The sequence below is a fragment of the Belonocnema kinseyi genome, chromosome 1, assembly GCF_010883055.1.
Source record: "Belonocnema kinseyi isolate 2016_QV_RU_SX_M_011 chromosome 1, B_treatae_v1, whole genome shotgun sequence".
NCBI lineage: Eukaryota > Metazoa > Arthropoda > Insecta > Hymenoptera > Cynipidae > Belonocnema > Belonocnema kinseyi.
In genome coordinates, this window is record NC_046657.1 from 1,360,978 (window position 1) to 1,378,687 (window position 17,710).

The 17,710-nt window shown below is 21.5% G+C and overlaps 1 protein-coding gene across 1 annotated transcript in view; it reads left to right on the top strand.

The window, feature by feature from the left end:
* LOC117168206 (reticulon-4-interacting protein 1, mitochondrial-like) overlaps positions 1-17,710 on the top strand; it is a 39,017-nt gene that overhangs the window by 1,568 nt on the left and 19,739 nt on the right. Inside the window, exons 2-5 of the mRNA XM_033353682.1 lie at positions 3,971-4,211; positions 7,374-7,519; positions 7,600-7,749; positions 17,042-17,331. Coding sequence (XP_033209573.1) covers positions 3,971-4,211; positions 7,374-7,519; positions 7,600-7,749; positions 17,042-17,331 — 827 coding nt within the window. The remainder of the gene's footprint in view (positions 1-3,970; positions 4,212-7,373; positions 7,520-7,599; positions 7,750-17,041; positions 17,332-17,710) is intronic.

Here is a 17,710-nt window from a genome sequence, read left to right on the forward strand (position 1 = left end):
TTATCTTTTCAGTTAAAAATTTAACTATTTAGTTAAATATGTATGTTTTTCATGTGAAAATTCAACTTTTTGGTTGAAAATTTATGTATTTTTATGAAAATTAGTTTCATATTTGGTTCAAAATAAATTTTTTTAACTGGAAATTGAACTCTTTAATCTTTGGTTAAAAATTTACCCTTTTCAGTTAAAAAATCAACTATTTGATTAAAAATTTACCTTTTTCAGTTAAAAAATTAACTATTTGTTTAAAATTTTATCTTATCAGTTAAACACTTAACTATTTCGTTAAATATTTATCTTTTTCATGTGAAAGTTTAACTTTTTGGTTGAAAATTCTTGTATTTTTGTGAACATTTATTTCAAGTTTGGTTCAAAATAATTTTTTTTAACTGACAATTAAAATATTTAATTTTTGGTTAAAAATTTATCCCTTTCTGTTAAAAAATTTCATATTGATTTTTTTCAGTGAATTTTAAAACTATTTGGTTAAAATTTTATCTTTTCAGTTAAAAATTTAAATATTTAGTTAAATTTGTAGCTTTTTCATGTGAAAGTTCAACTTTTTAGTTGAAAATTTATTTCAAGTTTGATTCAAAATAAATTTTTTTAACTGACAATTAAAATATTGATATTTTTTAGTGAATTATAAACTATTTGGTTAGAATTTTATTTTTGAAGTTAAAAACTTAACTATTTCGTTAAATATTTATCTTTTTCATGTGAAAGTTCAACTTTTTAGTTGAAAATTCATGTATTTTTATGAAGATTCGTTTCATGTTTGGTTGAAAATAAATTTTATAAACTGAAAATTAAACGATTACATTTTTGCTTAAAAAACTATCTTTTCAATTAAAAAATTAAATATTTATCTTTTTCAGTTAATAGTTTAAAGTTTTTTTAGTTGAAAATTTAAATATTTGGTTAATATTTATCTTTTTCATGTGAAAGTTCAACCTTTTGTTTGAAAATTCATGTATTTTTATAAACATTCGTTTCATGTTTGGTTCAAAATAAAAGTTTTAAACTTAAAATTAAACTATTTCATTTTTGGTTAAAAATGTATCTTTTTATTCAACTAAAAATTTAACTTTGGTTAAATATTTATCTTTTTAATTTTAAAGTTCAACTTTGTGGTTGAAAATTCGTGTACTTTTTTTTGAAAATTTGTTTTATGTTTGGTTCACAATGAATGTTTCAAACTAGCAATTAAACTGTTCAATCTTTGGTTAAAAACATATCTTTTTCAGTTAAAACTTGAACTATTTCATTAAAAATTTACCTTTTCCAGTTAAAAATTTAACTATTTGGTAAAAAATTTATCTTTTTCCGTTAAAAACTTAACTATTTGGTTAAAAATTTATCTTTTTTAATAAAAAATTTAACTATTTTGTTAAATATTTATCTTTTCAGTTAAGAAATTTAACTATTTGGTTATAATTTTACGTTGTCAGTTAAAAATTTAACTACTTAATTAAATATTTATCTTTTTCAGAAAATAAATTTTATAAACTGAAAATTAAACTATTGCATCTCTGCTTAAAAAGGTATCTTTTTTAATTGAAAATTTATATATTTATCTTTTTCAGTTCAAAGTTAATAGCTTTTTCCATACAAAATTTAACTATTTCGTTAAATATTTGCATTGGAAATGAAACTATTTAATCTTTAGTCAAAAATTTATCTTTTTCAATAAAAAATTTTAATATTTATGTTTTTCAGTTAAAAGATAAAAGTTATTTGAGTTAAAAATTCAACTATTTGTTTAAATAATTATCTTTTTCATGTGAAAGTTCAACCTTTTCGTTGAAAATTCATATATTTTTATTAAAATTTGTTTCATGTTTTATTTAAAATATATTTTTTTAACTGGCAATTAAACTAGTTAATCTTTTATTACAAATTTAACTTTTTCAGGTAAAAACTGAACTATTCGAGTAAAAAATTATCCTTTTCAATTAAAAAATATACTATTTGCATTAAATATTTATCTTTTTCAGTTAAAAGTTTAACAATTTGGTTAAAAATTCACCCTTTTCAGTTAAAAACTTATCTTTTTGGTAAAATTTTACCTTTTTAGTGAAAAATTTTACTATTTGGTTAAATATGTATATTTTTTATGTGAAAGTTTAACTTTATGGTTGAAAATTCGTTTCATGTTTGATTGAAAATAAATTTTTTAAACAAATAAAAATTTTTCAAATAAAAAAGTGAACTTTTAAAAAATTAGTTCATCTTTAAACCTAAAAAGATGGATTTTTAACGTAAAATGTAATATTTGATTTTTTAACAAAAAGTATTTTTATTAAAAATCAAAAATAAATACATTTTGAAAAAGTGTATGATGAAATAAAAACAATTTTTAAATATTAGGATAGAAAACTGGAAATATTTCTTTAAAAATATAGTTAAATTTCCATTGCAGACTTTTTTATTTCAGACTATACACTTTTAAATTCAAACTAGAGAGATACTTTTAATACATGTCAAATTTTATGACAATTGGGAATGGTTAAACCGCGATACGCCACCTGGTGACAAAAACCCGAACTAGAAATAATAGGTACGATTTTATTTTAATTTCCGCATAAAAGTGTTTTAACGATTTTTGTTGCGAAGTTTTAAGTATTTATTGGATACTAAAAATAAATCTTTTTTGGAAACAAATGGGTTTAGATAAAATTTACATCTTATATGGTGAGAAAAAACCTATTTTTTTACAGATATATTTTTTTAACCAAATTTTTTTTCAATCAGTAATTATATTTAAATATTAAAAAGTGGATTTCGAACGTTATATTTTAATTGCTCTATTTAAAAAATTTAATTTTCAAGTAAAATTGTTGAACTTCGATAGAAAAATAACAATTGAACACATATTATTACTTTAAAAAATTTTAATTCTCTTTAAAATTTGAAATGATTTGAAATAATTTGTACAAAGTGTCTACGTGTACCGACAAAATCCAGCTATTAGTAATAAAATTTCGGTGTAAATAGCTCACGGACTAATTTAAAACAAAATATAGATTTTTGTAGATATCGAACAAAAAATTTAAAAGCTTTTTAAGAATTTTGAATGGCTTCAGAAGATAAAAAACATTTCCTATTATTTAGAAAGATTTACGAAATTATCAAAAATGAATCTGGAAGATTTTAAGGAAATTTATTTAATTTGGCAGAATTAAAAAAAAATGAGGAAAAATTGGATTAATTTTAAAGGATGTTTAAAAGTTCTGACATAATTTCGAAAATAATCAAAAATTTGAAAAAAATGTAACCAACATGCCGATGTTTCAAGATTTTCAAATAGAATTTAGAAGCTTTTTAAGGATTTTTTAACCATTTGAAATATAAATAATTTAACTTTCAATTTAAGAAGTGTTTAATTTAGAAAAAAAATATAATCATTCAATTTTTTATGTTTTGATCTTAAAATTGCTTTAAATTATATAATTTAAAATTTTTTTAAATTCATTGATCGATTCTTTTCTTTAGACTTTCGAGTATTGGAAATGAGAACGTGGATTTATTTTTTTAGAACTGAATCTGAATCTTTGAACTCTACAATTTATAAAAGTTAAAAAATTTATTTTGCAGTTTAACTACATTTAATTAAAAATCATTGCTTTATATTTCACAAAAATATCGTAAAACCACTTTTATGCCAAAATTAAAATATATATCTTTAAAATGGTACCTACTCTTTCTAGTTCCAGTTTTCGGCACCAGGTGGCGAAGTGGTAGAACACCATTTCCAATATTTTAACACTATTTTTTCAAATTTGTAACACTATTTTTAATCTCGGAAGTGAGTCTGAGGCCTGATTTCAAAAAGTAAAATAGAAAATGTATGGCCTTCAGAATGAAATAATTTTATTTTTTATATTAAATTTTTCAATAATTGTATTAGAATTCAGGAATATTTTATGAATATGCATATTTCTGAATTTTTTGATGGGATTTCTTAAAGGTTCGAGCTTCGGTTGTTGTTCAGCATGGTCAACAATGGTTCTCGGTTCTGATATCACATTGTCGTCGAATTTTACATGAATTACATGACGAGGAATTTTGTCAGCAATTGAAAGAATTCGGTCTGCGAATTATTTTGCTACTCCAAAGGGGCTGGGAGGATTTGCAGTTTAAAATTTTGTCTTTGCAATATAGTGCGAGAGCATTTTATCAACAATTCGGAAACCTCTTTTCGAATGAAGGTATATACTTTACAAACTTAAAAAAAAGATCCTCCAACTTTAAAATAATTTACAATTTTAACAAAATCCTTCAACCTTGAAGTCATTTCCATTTTTACAAAATCCTACAATTTTAAACCTACCATTTTTTCTAATTAGGTACTTTGCAAATTTACAATAATCATTTACCTTCAAAATAATTTACAAATTAAAAAAAATTTGCAAATAAAAAATCCTCCAACTTAAAACCTTTTTTGTAATAAAGATGCATTTTAAATAGATTTTTTCGGATTTAAAACAAATAATCTAGAAGCTTTTTAAGAATTTTGAAAGGCTTCCAAACAATAAAAAAATTTTCTTAAGATTTGTAAAATTTTTAGGGAAATTCAAAATTATTTTAAGAAAATATTTAAATAATTTTCCAAAATTTTCAAAAATGAATCTGAAAGATTTTAAGGAAGTTTTTTAAATTTTACGGGATTTTCTTTTAAAAAATAGGAAAAATTGAAATCATCTTAAAGGAAGTGCTGAAAAAATTCAAAAATAATCTGAAACAAAAATTCAAACATGTAAATTTTTTAAGATTTTGAAATAAAATGTTAAAGCTTTTGAAGGATTTTTAAACTATTCAAAAATAATTTAATTTCTACTTTAAGAAATGTTTAGTTTAAACAAATTGTAATTTTAATTGTTGTAATTGTTTAAGGTACTTTTAAAATTAACAAAAATACTCCAACTTAAAACCTTTTTTGTAATAAAGATGCATTTTAAATAGATTTTTTCAGATTTCAAACAAATAATCTAGAAGATTTTAAAAAATTTTGAAAGGCTTTAAAACCATAAAAACATTTTCTCAAGATTTGTAAAATTTCTAGGGAAACTGAAAATTATTTTAAGAAAATATTTAAATAATTTTCCAACATTTTCAAAAAAGAATCTGGAAGATTTTAAGGAAGTTTTTTTTTGTAATTTTACAGGATTTTCAAAAAAAATTAGTGTTGAAAAAAGTCAAACTATAGTCTGAAACAGAAATTCAAACATGTAAATTTTTTAAGATTATGAAATAAAATAAGGAAGCTTTTGAAGGATTTTTAAACTATTGTCACTAAAAATAATTTAACTTCTACTTTAAGAAATTTTTAGTTAAAAAAATTGTAATTGTAATTTTTTATAGTACTTTTTAAATTAACAAAAATTCTTCAACATAAAACCTTTTTTGTAATGAAAAATGTATTTTTAATAGATTTTTTCAGATTTTAAACAAATAATCTAGAAGCTTTTTAAAAATGTTGAAAGTCTTCAAAACAATAAAAGCATTTTTTTAATTTCTAGGTGAAATTGAAAATCATTTTAAGGGAATATTTAAATAGTTTTCCAAAATTTTACAAAAAGAATCTGGAAGATTTTAAGGAAGTTTTTTTAATTTTACTGGATTTTCTTTAAAAAATTAGAAAAATTGAAATCATCTTAAAATCTTAAAACAGTAAAAACATTTTCTTAAGATTTTTAGGGAAATTGAAAATTATTTTAAGAGAATATTTAAATAGTTTTCCAAAATTTTCAAAAAAAATCTGGAAGGTTTGAAGGACGCTTTTTTTAATTTTACAGGAGTTTCTATAAAAAATTAGGAAAAATTGAATTCGTCTTAAAATCTTAAAACAGTAAAAACATTTTCTTAAGGTTTTTAGGAAAATTGAAAGTTATTTTAAGAGAATAATTAAATAGTTTTTCAAAATTTTCAAAAAATAATCTGGAAGATTTTAAGGGAGATTTTTTTAATTTTACAGAATTTTCTTTAAAAGTTAGAAAAAATTGAAATCGTCTTAAAATCTTAAAACAATAAAAACATTTTCTTAAGATTTCTAGGAAAATTGAAAATTATTTCGAGAGAATATTTAAATAGTTTTCCAAAAATTTCAAAAAAAAATCTGGAAGATTTTAAGGAAGTTTTTTTTTTGATTTTACAGGATTTTCTTTAAAAAATTAGGAAAAATTGAAATCATCTTAAAATCTTAAAACAGTAAAAACATTTTCTTAAGATTTTTAAGAAAATTGAAAAATATTTTAAGAGAATATTTAAATAGTTTTCCAAAAATTTCAAAAAAGAATCTGGAAGATTTTAAGGAAGTTTTTTTTTGTAATTTTACAGGATTTTCAAAAAAAAAAATTAGGAAAAATTGAAATCATCTTAAAGAAAATGCTAAAAAAATTCAAAAATAATCCGAAAGAAAAATTCAAACATGTACATTTTTTAAGATTTTGAAATAAAATCTTAAAGCTTTTGAAGGATTTTTGAACTATTGAGAATAAAAATAATGTAACTACTACTTTAAGAAATGTTTATTTTAAAAAAAGTTTAATTGTTCAATTTGTAATGTTTCTAGCTTAAAATATGTTAAAATAATTGAAATTTTAGATTCATTGATTACTTCATTAATTTAAAGCATTGCAAGTAATAACGGGGATTTATATTTTTGATTCTTTTTATTACTTCAAATGCAACAATTTTTAGGTTTAGCAGTCTAACTTTTTAATTTCATTGGCCATGAAAAAGTTTTCAAACTGGAAATTTTTTTCTTTAATTAAAATGGCCACTCTGCAGTTTTATGACTAAGATACTTTACAAGTAAAAAAATTCAAAATTTAGGGTATTTTCTAATAAAAATACTTTGCAAATTTACAAAAATTCTCCAGCTTTCAGGTACTTTAGAAATTAAAAAAAAAAATCAACCTTATTGTACCTTATTGATATTTTCTGAAAAATAGAAATTTACAAAATTCCTGTAACTTTAAACTTCTTTTCTAATTTTCAAATTTAAAAAAAAACCTTAAACTGTAAACTTTTTTTATGATTAAGGTACTTTAAAATTTTTTAAATCCTTTTTTAAATTCATTTTCGAATGAAGGTAATTTTGTTAATTTGCAACAAATGTTCCAACTTTAGTTTATTTTAGAAAGAAAGTAGTTTGGAAATTCACAAAAATCTTTTGACTTTAAATCTTTTTTCTGATAAATTGATATGCTTTGTAAATAAAAAAATACAACAATTTAAGGCACTTTTAAAATTAATCAAAATTTTCTAATTTTAAACCTTTTTTCGAATCTCTTTAGGACAAAATTCACAAAATCCTTAAATTTAAATTTGATTTTTTTTTAATTTGTAACAAAATTCCTAATTTTTAGTTGCACAAAGGGAAGTGGGATTTTTCGTAGTGGGCCTCGTTCTCGGCTGTTTAATTGGATACAGTATTGGCCAAAATTGGCGAAATACCCTTCGTCACTTACACAATATGAAAGCAATTACCTGTCATCATTATATTGGCATCGAGGTAATTAATCTTATTTTTCAAGACGAATAATTAATTAATTTTTAATCCATGTTTCACGGATTAAAAAAAATTATTTTCAGGGTGTTTCGACGATTGAAGATGCAGAAATGCCCGTGATCCAGAGACAAAACGAACTTCTGATCCAAGTAAAAGCCGCTTCCGTTCACGATGTAGATATGAAAATATGCAATGGATATTCGAGATTTTACAGAAGACTTCTCAATTCGGGAGTAAGCATTCTTCTCTATTTTCTAAAATAATGTAAATAATAACATTTTAAATTTTTTATTTAAAATTAGTAAAATTATTGAAGTTAAAATTAAAACCATAGCAGAGAAAACTCTGAAAGAGTGGCTCATTTTTATTTATTGAAATATGTGAAAAAAAATCTTCAATCTTTCACTGCGTTTTTGTTGAAAATTCATCTTTTCGGGATTAAAAGTCTAGTTTTTTTCCCGAAGAAATTCGAATTTTTATATTAAAAATTCAACTTTAAAAAAATTGATCTCTTGGCAGAAAATTAATCTTTTATTGTTGAAAATTTTGGTTTCCTTGTTGAAAATGTCCTTTTTTTTAATGAAAATCTATTAAAAATGTAATCTATTTCAGTGGGAAATTCATATCTGTAATTAAAACCTAAAATATTTTTTTGAAATAAGTTTTGTTTGGTGTGACATTTTTTTTAACTGAAAATTTAACTTCCATTTTTTATGAATGTTTTTTTTTATAGAAACTGGAACTATTTGGTTGAAAAGTCGTCTTTTTCAACAGAAAATTAATCTTCTTCGTTAAAAATTGAACTAGTGTATCGTAAAATTTAACTTTTTTGGTAGATAATTTATCTTTTTGATGGAAAATTAATCTTTTAGGTAAAAATTGATCAATTTCATTGAAAATTTATCTATTTTCTAAAAAATTGCATGTTTTTCTTATTTGTTTAAAATGTAACTGTTTGGTTGAAAATTAATAATTTGATTTTTTCGAGTATTACATTTTTTTTGTATAATACGAACTATTCCATTTTTTCTCGAGAATTGATATTTTTTGCTGAAAATAAAACTGCTTGGTTGAAAATTGAACTACTTAATTAAAAACGAATTTTTTTCTGGTTGAAGATTTATTTATTTATTCTCTCTTTTTTTTACCAAAATTAATGTTGTAAAAATTGAATTATTTGGCTGAGAATTCATGTATTTTATTGAAAATTAATCTTTTTTGTAGAACATTAATTTTGTTCGTGGAAATTCAATATTTTTAGATGAAAATTTAACTAATTTTTTTTTAATTCATTTTTCTGTTGTTGAAGATTGATCTCTGGTTGAAAATTCATCAAAGTTCATCTGCATGGTTGAAATTGAAAATTGATATTTTTTATTTTAGGAAATTTAAATCTGCTTAATAATTCCACTATTTTTGTTAAAATTTCATCTTTTTCATTAAAAATTAATCAATTTCTTTGAAAGTTTTACTATTTTTCTGAAAAAACATTCATTTTGTTTACAATGTTTTCTCTTTCTTGATTGAAAAATTTTTCTTAGATGAAAATACGTATTTTTGAGTTAAATTTAACTGTTTTTATTAAAATTAAAAATATTTTTTGGTTGAAATATCAAATATTACATTTTTCGTTCGGAAATCGTATTTTTTTTGGATGACAGTTTCATTATTTAGTGAAAAGTTAAACTTTATTGTAACAAATTAATTTTTCTGAAGGTTTATAATTGTAATTGAAAATTTATCTCTTTAGTTGAAAGATAAGCTATTTTGTTGAAAATACGTTTAATTTTTTGACTGCAAATTAACTTTCTTTACTGAAAATTTAACTATTTTGTGGATTTTTTTTCATTTAATTTTTCGTAACTGAATATTTATTTATTTCAGTTAATATTTCATAATTTTAATGAAAAATTCATCACTTTGTCTGAAAACGTAACTGTTTTTTGAATTTTTGGTTCGAAAATTATTCTTTTTTTTTAACTGAAAATTTAAAGTTTCTAATCGAATATTTCAGAATTTTAGTTGTAATTTTTTTTCTCTTTCTAAACTGGAAAAATATTTATTATTTAAAAATTTAATGTTAATAACTATTATACAATTTTTCAACAAAATTTTATGTTCAAAAGTCATTTTTTAGCTGAATTCAACTGTTTTTATTAAAAATTGAAATATTTTTTAGTTGCAATTAAAATACTACATTTTTTGTTCTGAATTAATCTTTTTTTGGAATGTAAATTTAATTATTTGGTAGGAAGTTAAACTTATTTATTAAAAAATATTATTTTTCATTGAAAATTCATCATTTTCATTGAAAATTTATTTCCTTGATCGAACATAAGTGAAAATTAATTTTCCTTACTAAAATGTAACTATTTCTATTAAATATTCCATACTTTTAGCTAAAAAATCATTTCATTTGTTGAACATTAATCTTTTTAACTAACAAATTTAGCCGCTACATTTTTGGTTACAAAATTATCTATTTTAATTAAAAATTCTCTTAGTTCTTCTATTTGAATATTGATAATTTTAGATAAAAATTCATCTTCTTGTTTAAAATGAAACTATTCCAGTTGAAGATTCATAATTTGAGTTGAAAATTCATCATTGGGGATCAAAAATTTATTTTTTTGTCACCTAACAGTTTAACTTTCCATTAATTGTAGAAAATTTTTCTTTTTTTAGTTGAAAATTTATTTAGTTAGTTGAAAAAATGTGTTTTTCAAATGAAAATTAAAACTATTCCAGCCTAATATTCATAATCTGAGTTGAACATTTTTATTTTTTGTTGAAAATAAAACTACTTGTTTAAAATTAGTAAACCCCTTAGTTAAAACTTTATCCTTTTTAGTTCAAAATTCCACTATTTGGTTAAAAAATTAATATTTTCCAGGTAGAAATTTAACTTTCTGGTTAAGAATTTATACATTTTGTTTTAAAAAATCGTCTTTTTGCCATTAAATTAATCTTTTAGTCGAAAATTCAGCTCTTTTTTTCAAAATGCAACATTTTTATTGAGAACTTTAGGCGCCTGAAGCGTTTTAAATTGAATTAAAAATAGTAACTACATTAATTTTACCTAATTATGCACTAAATTTTACGTGTAATGAGAAAAAAAAGAAAAATTTGATTAAATTATTATTCAAATTCATAAACTTTAGAGACTGAGATAAAAAATATTTATGATAAACTCGCGAAACTTTATGCATATTCCGAGTCAATTGTTTAAAAAAAAAATCGAAATATTGTAATATTTGAATTATACCTGTAAAAAAACTTGGAAATTTCAAGAAATTTTTTTCAGGATTTGAGTAAACATCCTGGATTATGAAAAAATATTGAAAGATGTATTTTATTTATAATATTATTTAATATTTCTAAGAGCTTTCAAACTTTTAATGTTACAATTTTAATTTTTCTATTTGTTTTTATTTTTTTAAGCCTTTCACAATTCTTGAAAAGATTCTAAATTTTTTCTTTGACATCTGCGAAAATTTATATTTGGTTTTAAATTTGGCTGCGGTTATTTGCACTCTTAAAATTAATCTAATTTTTTCTACAAATAATAAGTATTCTATTGTTATTTATGAATTCAAATTTTTAAGCTTTTTTGTAAATTGAAGGATTTTCTAAAAGTTGTAGGAAAATTCATTTTCAGGTATATTTAAATTCAGAGAAAATTTCAAAAATGATTTTAAATTTCGAAACATTTAAACCAATTCTAGGTTTCACAAGATTTTAAAATAAAATTTTAAAGATTTTCAAGGATTCCAATTATTAAAAAAATGTGTCTTTTTTATTACAAATTCATCTGTTTTAGTATAGAATTTAATATTTTTTTAGTAAGAATGCAACTATTTGGTAGAGAATTCAACTATTTTGTTAAAAATGCATCCTTTTTGGATTAAAAATTAAACTTTTTTCGTAGAAATTAATTTTTTTTTTTTTTTTTGCTAAAAAATTAATTTTTGGCTGAAAAGACATAGTTTTGTTTGGAAAAGTTTCTTAGGTAAATTGCATTTTCTCAGAATCTCAAGAGAATAAAAAAAAAATTCTTAAGATTCATAGACAATTTTTAAATTATTATTTTGTCAGAATTTTAAACCGAAAATTGAAAAGAGATCACAAAACCTTTTGAATTACTTCGTAAAATTTTTTTAAATTATGTAAAATATTTTCAAGCAAAACTTGTAAAGATTTTTGTTAAATATTGTAAAGTTTCACGAAAACGAAAGACATTTTTAAAGGTTCCTAGGAAAAATTCAAATAAGTTTTTATTTCAAAAAATTAAGTTTAAGAAATTATTTCAAAAGATTGAAAAAATTGTCAAAAAAGAATCTGAAAGATTTTAAAACAATTTTATTTAATTTTGCAGAATAAATAAAAAATCCAGGAAAAAATTGAATAATTTTGAGAAATTGGAAGGCTGACAAAAATAAAACAAAAGAATTTTTCTGATATTCGTGTGAAATTTTTAAATAACTTTTTTATTTAAAAAATATACTTTAAGAGAAAATTAAGAAAAAATTTAAACATATCAAACGTTTTCGTAAAATTTCGAAAACGAGTTTACATTATTTTAAAGCAAAATGTTACAATTTCATAAGATTACAAAATAAAAACAAATAAAAAACCGAGTAAATTACAAAAATATTTAGTAGAATTAAAAATGTTTTAAAAATGAATTTTAAACTTTAAACTATTTTCGAAATTTAGATTTTTAAAGATTTCAAAAATAAACTTTAGAAGCTGTAAAATAATTTCGAATTTTTTAAAGAGAATACAAATTTCTGGGAAAATTTAGAAGAATCTAAGGTAATTTTTTTTAGATTTTGAATCATTTTTAAAAACTGGGAAACATTTTCAAAAATTAATCATATATTTCTTGATTCCTTCCCAACTTTTAAAAGTCCTAAACATCTTTTAAAAGGCTAGAATTTATTTATAATATTTTGTAAAATACTATAGAATAAAAAATTTCTTTAAAATCTTCTACATTTTTATCTGACACGACTGAAATATTCAAAAATCTTTTCTTTTTTTTTAAATTTTTTCAAGAATCTTATGAAAATTATATTTACATAAATTTTAAAACAAATTGATAATATTTATTAACTAATTCTCAATTTTCAGAATTTAATTTCAACATAGATTTATTATAAAATTTCGAAAAATAATTTTTGATTAATCGTCTTTCTAATTCAAGATATTTCTAAAAGTGTATAGGATTTACGAAGAATTAATAAAGGTTTTAATGATTTCACAAGATTTCAAAAATTGAAGACAGATGTCAAAAGATTTTAGAAGATATGAGAAGATTTTAAAAATACAAAATAATACAAAATAATGAAAAAATTAATAACAGATCCACAAATTAGAACAAAAAATTCCGAAAATAGTTGTGAACTAATTATAAATTGACCGAATTATAAAATAAATGTTGTAATTTACCATAAATATTTTTATTGCTGAAATTTAAAATTGCCGAAAATAATTAATAAATTATTATTTAATGATTAATTAAATTGTTTTCCTGATTTATAATGTCATAAATAGCTCATAAATTAATAATCAATTAAAAAAATGTTACATAGTTCTAAATTTCGGGAATTGAAATATTTGTGAGTATTTAATAATTCGTTTATTTTATCATTCTCTCTCGTAGTAGGTGAATTTTAGTTTCGGTTATTTTTAAATTCAGGATTTTATTTTTTGTCAATTAAAAATTGGGGAAATTTTATAATTCGGTAATAATATATATTTTCGGTCATTTTTTTCATCCATTTGTTGATTTAATAATTTTATTATTCAGGAATTCTATTATTCGGAAATTTGCTTATTCGAGAAATCTACAATTTGGGAATTTTATTATTTGAGAATTTGACAGTGTCGGGAATTTTATTTTTCGGAATTATTCAGTCCTGACATTTTTTTATTTCGATGATTCCTAATAAACATTACTTCATTTTGAAAGTTCTTTTTTTTTTTAATAATTCAATTTCAAAGGTATATACTTGATTGAAAACCTTTCCATTTTAAACAGCGAAAATGGTGTTCAAATTGTCAAATTTTAATCAGTTCGAATTGCAAATTAGTTATATTCAACAGTTTTCAAATTTTAATTATTCCAGTTTTAACTATTTTAAATATAAATAATACAATTTCAATTCCTTTGAATTTCATATCATATAATTTTCAAAATTATAATCTGAAAATTTTTATAAAACGTTTTGAAATTTTCTTATTTCTGAAATTTTAATTTGAAACTCTTCAATTTTTCAATTTTGAGAGTTTCTGATTTAAAAGTTTTGAATTGTAAATTATTCATTTTAAAGCTTTTATTTTAAAATTATGCAAGTCTAAATCTTTTTCATTTTATTCAAAATATTGTCCTTTTTCAAAGTTTTATCCAATCTTAATTAATAAATTTATTTTTGATAATTATATTATATTTATTGTTTTGATTAAAATAGTCTTTTTTGTATGATAAATCATCTCTTTTGTTAGAAATTAAATTTTTTGGTGTGTAAAAAATGCAACTGTTTGAATAATAATTATTCTAGTTTGTTTATCGTTTCAACTATTTATCTTGTTGTTCAAAATTTGTCATTTTTGCTTAAACTCAACAGTTTGGTTAAAAGTTGTACTACTTTGTTGAAAATTAATTATTTAATTGAAAATTTAACTGTTCCATTTTTTGTTTAAAATTAATTTTCATGTTTATTGCGGAAAATGCATTTTTTTCTATAAAATTTATTTTCCCATGCAATTTTTTTTTTAATTCTGTCAATTATTCCACTTATTCCTATAAAAAAAAATAATAATAAGTAGATAAGTCTCATTTTTTTTACCTGACTCTACACTATAAAGAAAAAATGATTTTCAAGAGTTTTACATATTTATTTTGTAATTTTTATGGATTTTTCCTATGGTTCAGTGGAATAACCCCCCTGATATAAAGTTTATTTAAAGTTTAATAATTTCAAAGTTTAGAAAAAACCGCGGTGAATCACTTTTTGATTTCCAATTATATTTAGTTTCGAGAATTAATCGAAAATGGCGTCATGGCCTTTTTCATCATCGGATCGATGGAAATAAGTGATTCAGGGTGGCCGCTGGATTTTTTTTTTTTTTGCGGGGAATTTTACAAATTTGTAGATGAAAAATTTGCCTACATTTGATTTCAACAGTTTTTAAATAATTAGTTGAATTGTTATTTATTTCTAAGCTTATATTTTTAATTTAAAGAATTTTTAAATGCGTTCCTAAAGACTTGAACAAATAAAAAATAAAAGCCTTTGATGTTGAAAATTTTGGATAAAAAACATTTTTATTTAATAAATAAATACATTTTTATTTATTTATCTGTACTTTAAGCAATAAAAAGTGAGCAAAAAGATTTGACAAAACGATTTTAAACCAGTTCAAAAATTGAGAATTTTCAGATTTTAACGTTCAAACTTAAACGGTTTCAATTTGAAAGTCTTAGTCATTAAACAAATGTGAACGTGTGACTGAAAGTTTATAAACTATTTTCAACTTAAAAATAACTTCATAATAATATATTCTTAATTAAAGGATTTTATTAAATTAAAAATATTGTTTCAGTCTAAAATATCCAATTTTTAACTCATTCAATTTAAAATTTCGAATTAAAAAAAAGATTACTTATTGAATATTTAGCAATATTTGAATTTCCATTTAAGACAAGTAAATTGAAACCAAATATTTAAAAATAAAGAATCTTCAACTGAATTCTTTGACATAGAAAACCTGGAATCGTTAAAATTTCGAAAATTGCTTAATTTTTAAGTGAAATTCTTAAATTTTAATGTATAATTTACAAATAAAAATGTATAGAAAAAATTTGAGTAGTTTTACGAGATATTTAGGAGTTTTAAAAAGATTAAAAACGATCATGCAGATTTTAGAATGTTTTCTTAAAATCTATTAGAATCTTTTTTGAAAATTTTGTTTAAATCTTTGAAAAACTTTTTAAATATTCTCTTAAAATAATTTTTCAAAATGAAAAATTATTTTTAATTTTCCTAGGAATCTTAACAAAATTTTCTTATTCTTTTGAAGCCTTTCACAATTCTTGAAAAGAATCTATTTTTTTTTTTTTTTTTTTTTTTAAATCTGCAAAAATCTATATTTTGTTTTATAGTAGCCTATCATTTCAAGTTTTACATTAAAATTGAATCTTTTCAAAACTTCTACATATCTCTTAAAATTACTCAAATTTGCCCTACAAATAATAAATGTTCAATTAACACTTTTTAAGAACTTCTAAATATATTCTTAAATCAATTGAATTTTTCCTACAATTTTTGGAAAATTCTGCAAAGTAAGAAAAAATCGTTAAAATATCTAATATTTTCAATTTTCCTAACAATCTTAGGAAAATGTTTTTATTTTTTTAAGCCTTTCACAATTCTTGAAAAGAACACCCAAATTGTAAGGAAATTTTCTATAATTTGCATGATTTGTTGAAACTTGTAGAAAAAATTCAATTCATTTTGACAGATATTTAGAAGTTTTGAAAAAATTTCCAAAGTAATTTTAAATTTAAAAAAAAAACTTGAAACAACGTCTACCTTTCTCAAGATTTTGAAATAAAATTTTGAAGCTTTCCTAGGATGTTTAAACAATTAAAAAAGAAAATAATTGAACTTGAAATAATAAATGTTCTATTTTCTAAAAATTGTAGAAAAAATTCAATTCATTTTGACAGATATTTAGAAGTTCTGAAAAAATTTTTCAAAGTAATTTTAAATATAAAACAAACTTAAAACAACTTCTACATTTCTTAAGATTTTGATATAAAATTTTGAAGCTTTCCCATGATGTTTAAACTATTTAAAAAGAAAATAATTGAACTTGAAATAATAAACGTTTAATTGCTATTTATACATCCAAATTGTAAGGAAATTTTCTAAAATTGTGCAGGATTTTCTGAAACTTGTAGAAAAAATTGAATTCATCTTGACAGATATTTAGAAGTTCTGAAAAAACTTCCAAAATATTTTAAAATTTAAAACAAGCTTAAAACAACTTCTACATTTCTCAAGATTTTGAAATAAAATTTTGAAGCTTTCCCAGGATGTTTAAACTATTTAAAAAGAAAGTAATTCCTTAAAATTATATAATTTAAACATTTTTAAAGTTCATTGATTGATTTTTTAATTCAGAGCATTCAAAATGATAACGTGGATTTGTATTTTTTTATATTGAAAAATGTTATTACCTTCAATTTTATACGCGTAAATTTTGAGCATTTGAATACAAAATTTTGTAATTAAAAAATTTTAAATTTCAATTTTAAAATTTCAAAATTTAACAGTTCCACTTTGAGTGCTTTCATTTGCAGCTCAGTTTTTATTACCTCAAGTGAAAAATTGTTTAGCTTTAGTGTTCCTTTTTAAAAATTTTATTAACCGTGAAAAATGTTTGCGAACCAGGAAATGACCGGGAATTTATTTCGTCGATTAAAACGGCCACCCTGTGATTATTTTTTGAAAATAGAGATATAGAGACTTGCCAGTGACTTTAGGCAGAGATTGCGCCGGAGTGGTTGTGGACATCGGCCAGAGCGTTGTAGACTTTGACATAGGGGACGAAGTGTTCCTGGCAGTCCCTTCCTGGGCACCTGGAACAATGGCAGAGTATCTGGTTGTTCCCGAAACCCAGGCGGCTAGGAGACCAAAGCTTGTGACTTTCGAGGCGTGTGCAAGTTTGCCTTATAGTGGATGCATCGCCTGGGATGCTATCGTTAATCGATCAATTCTCAGGGAAGGAAATGCCAAAGGAAAAAGGTAAAAACAATACCGAAATTATGTCGGCTTTTTCCTTTTTCTCTAGCAATTTCAAAAGATTTTCAGAGATTTATACCAAAATTTTACAGAGACTTTAAAGAGTGCAATAGATCTAACACGGATTTTTAAGATTTTCAAAGGATTGCAGTAGATTTTAAAAATTGAACAGAGATTTTAGGAGATTTCAAAGATTTACAAAAAATTTTATCAATATTCAAATTTTTTAAAAAGATTTAATTAAGGTATTCATAATTTCAAAAGATTTTAGATTTCAAATATTTACAGAAGATTTCGAATAATTCAATATATATTAAAAATGTCTAGGATTTACGAAACATTTTAGAGATTTCAAAAATTTAATGCAGATTTCAAAAGATTT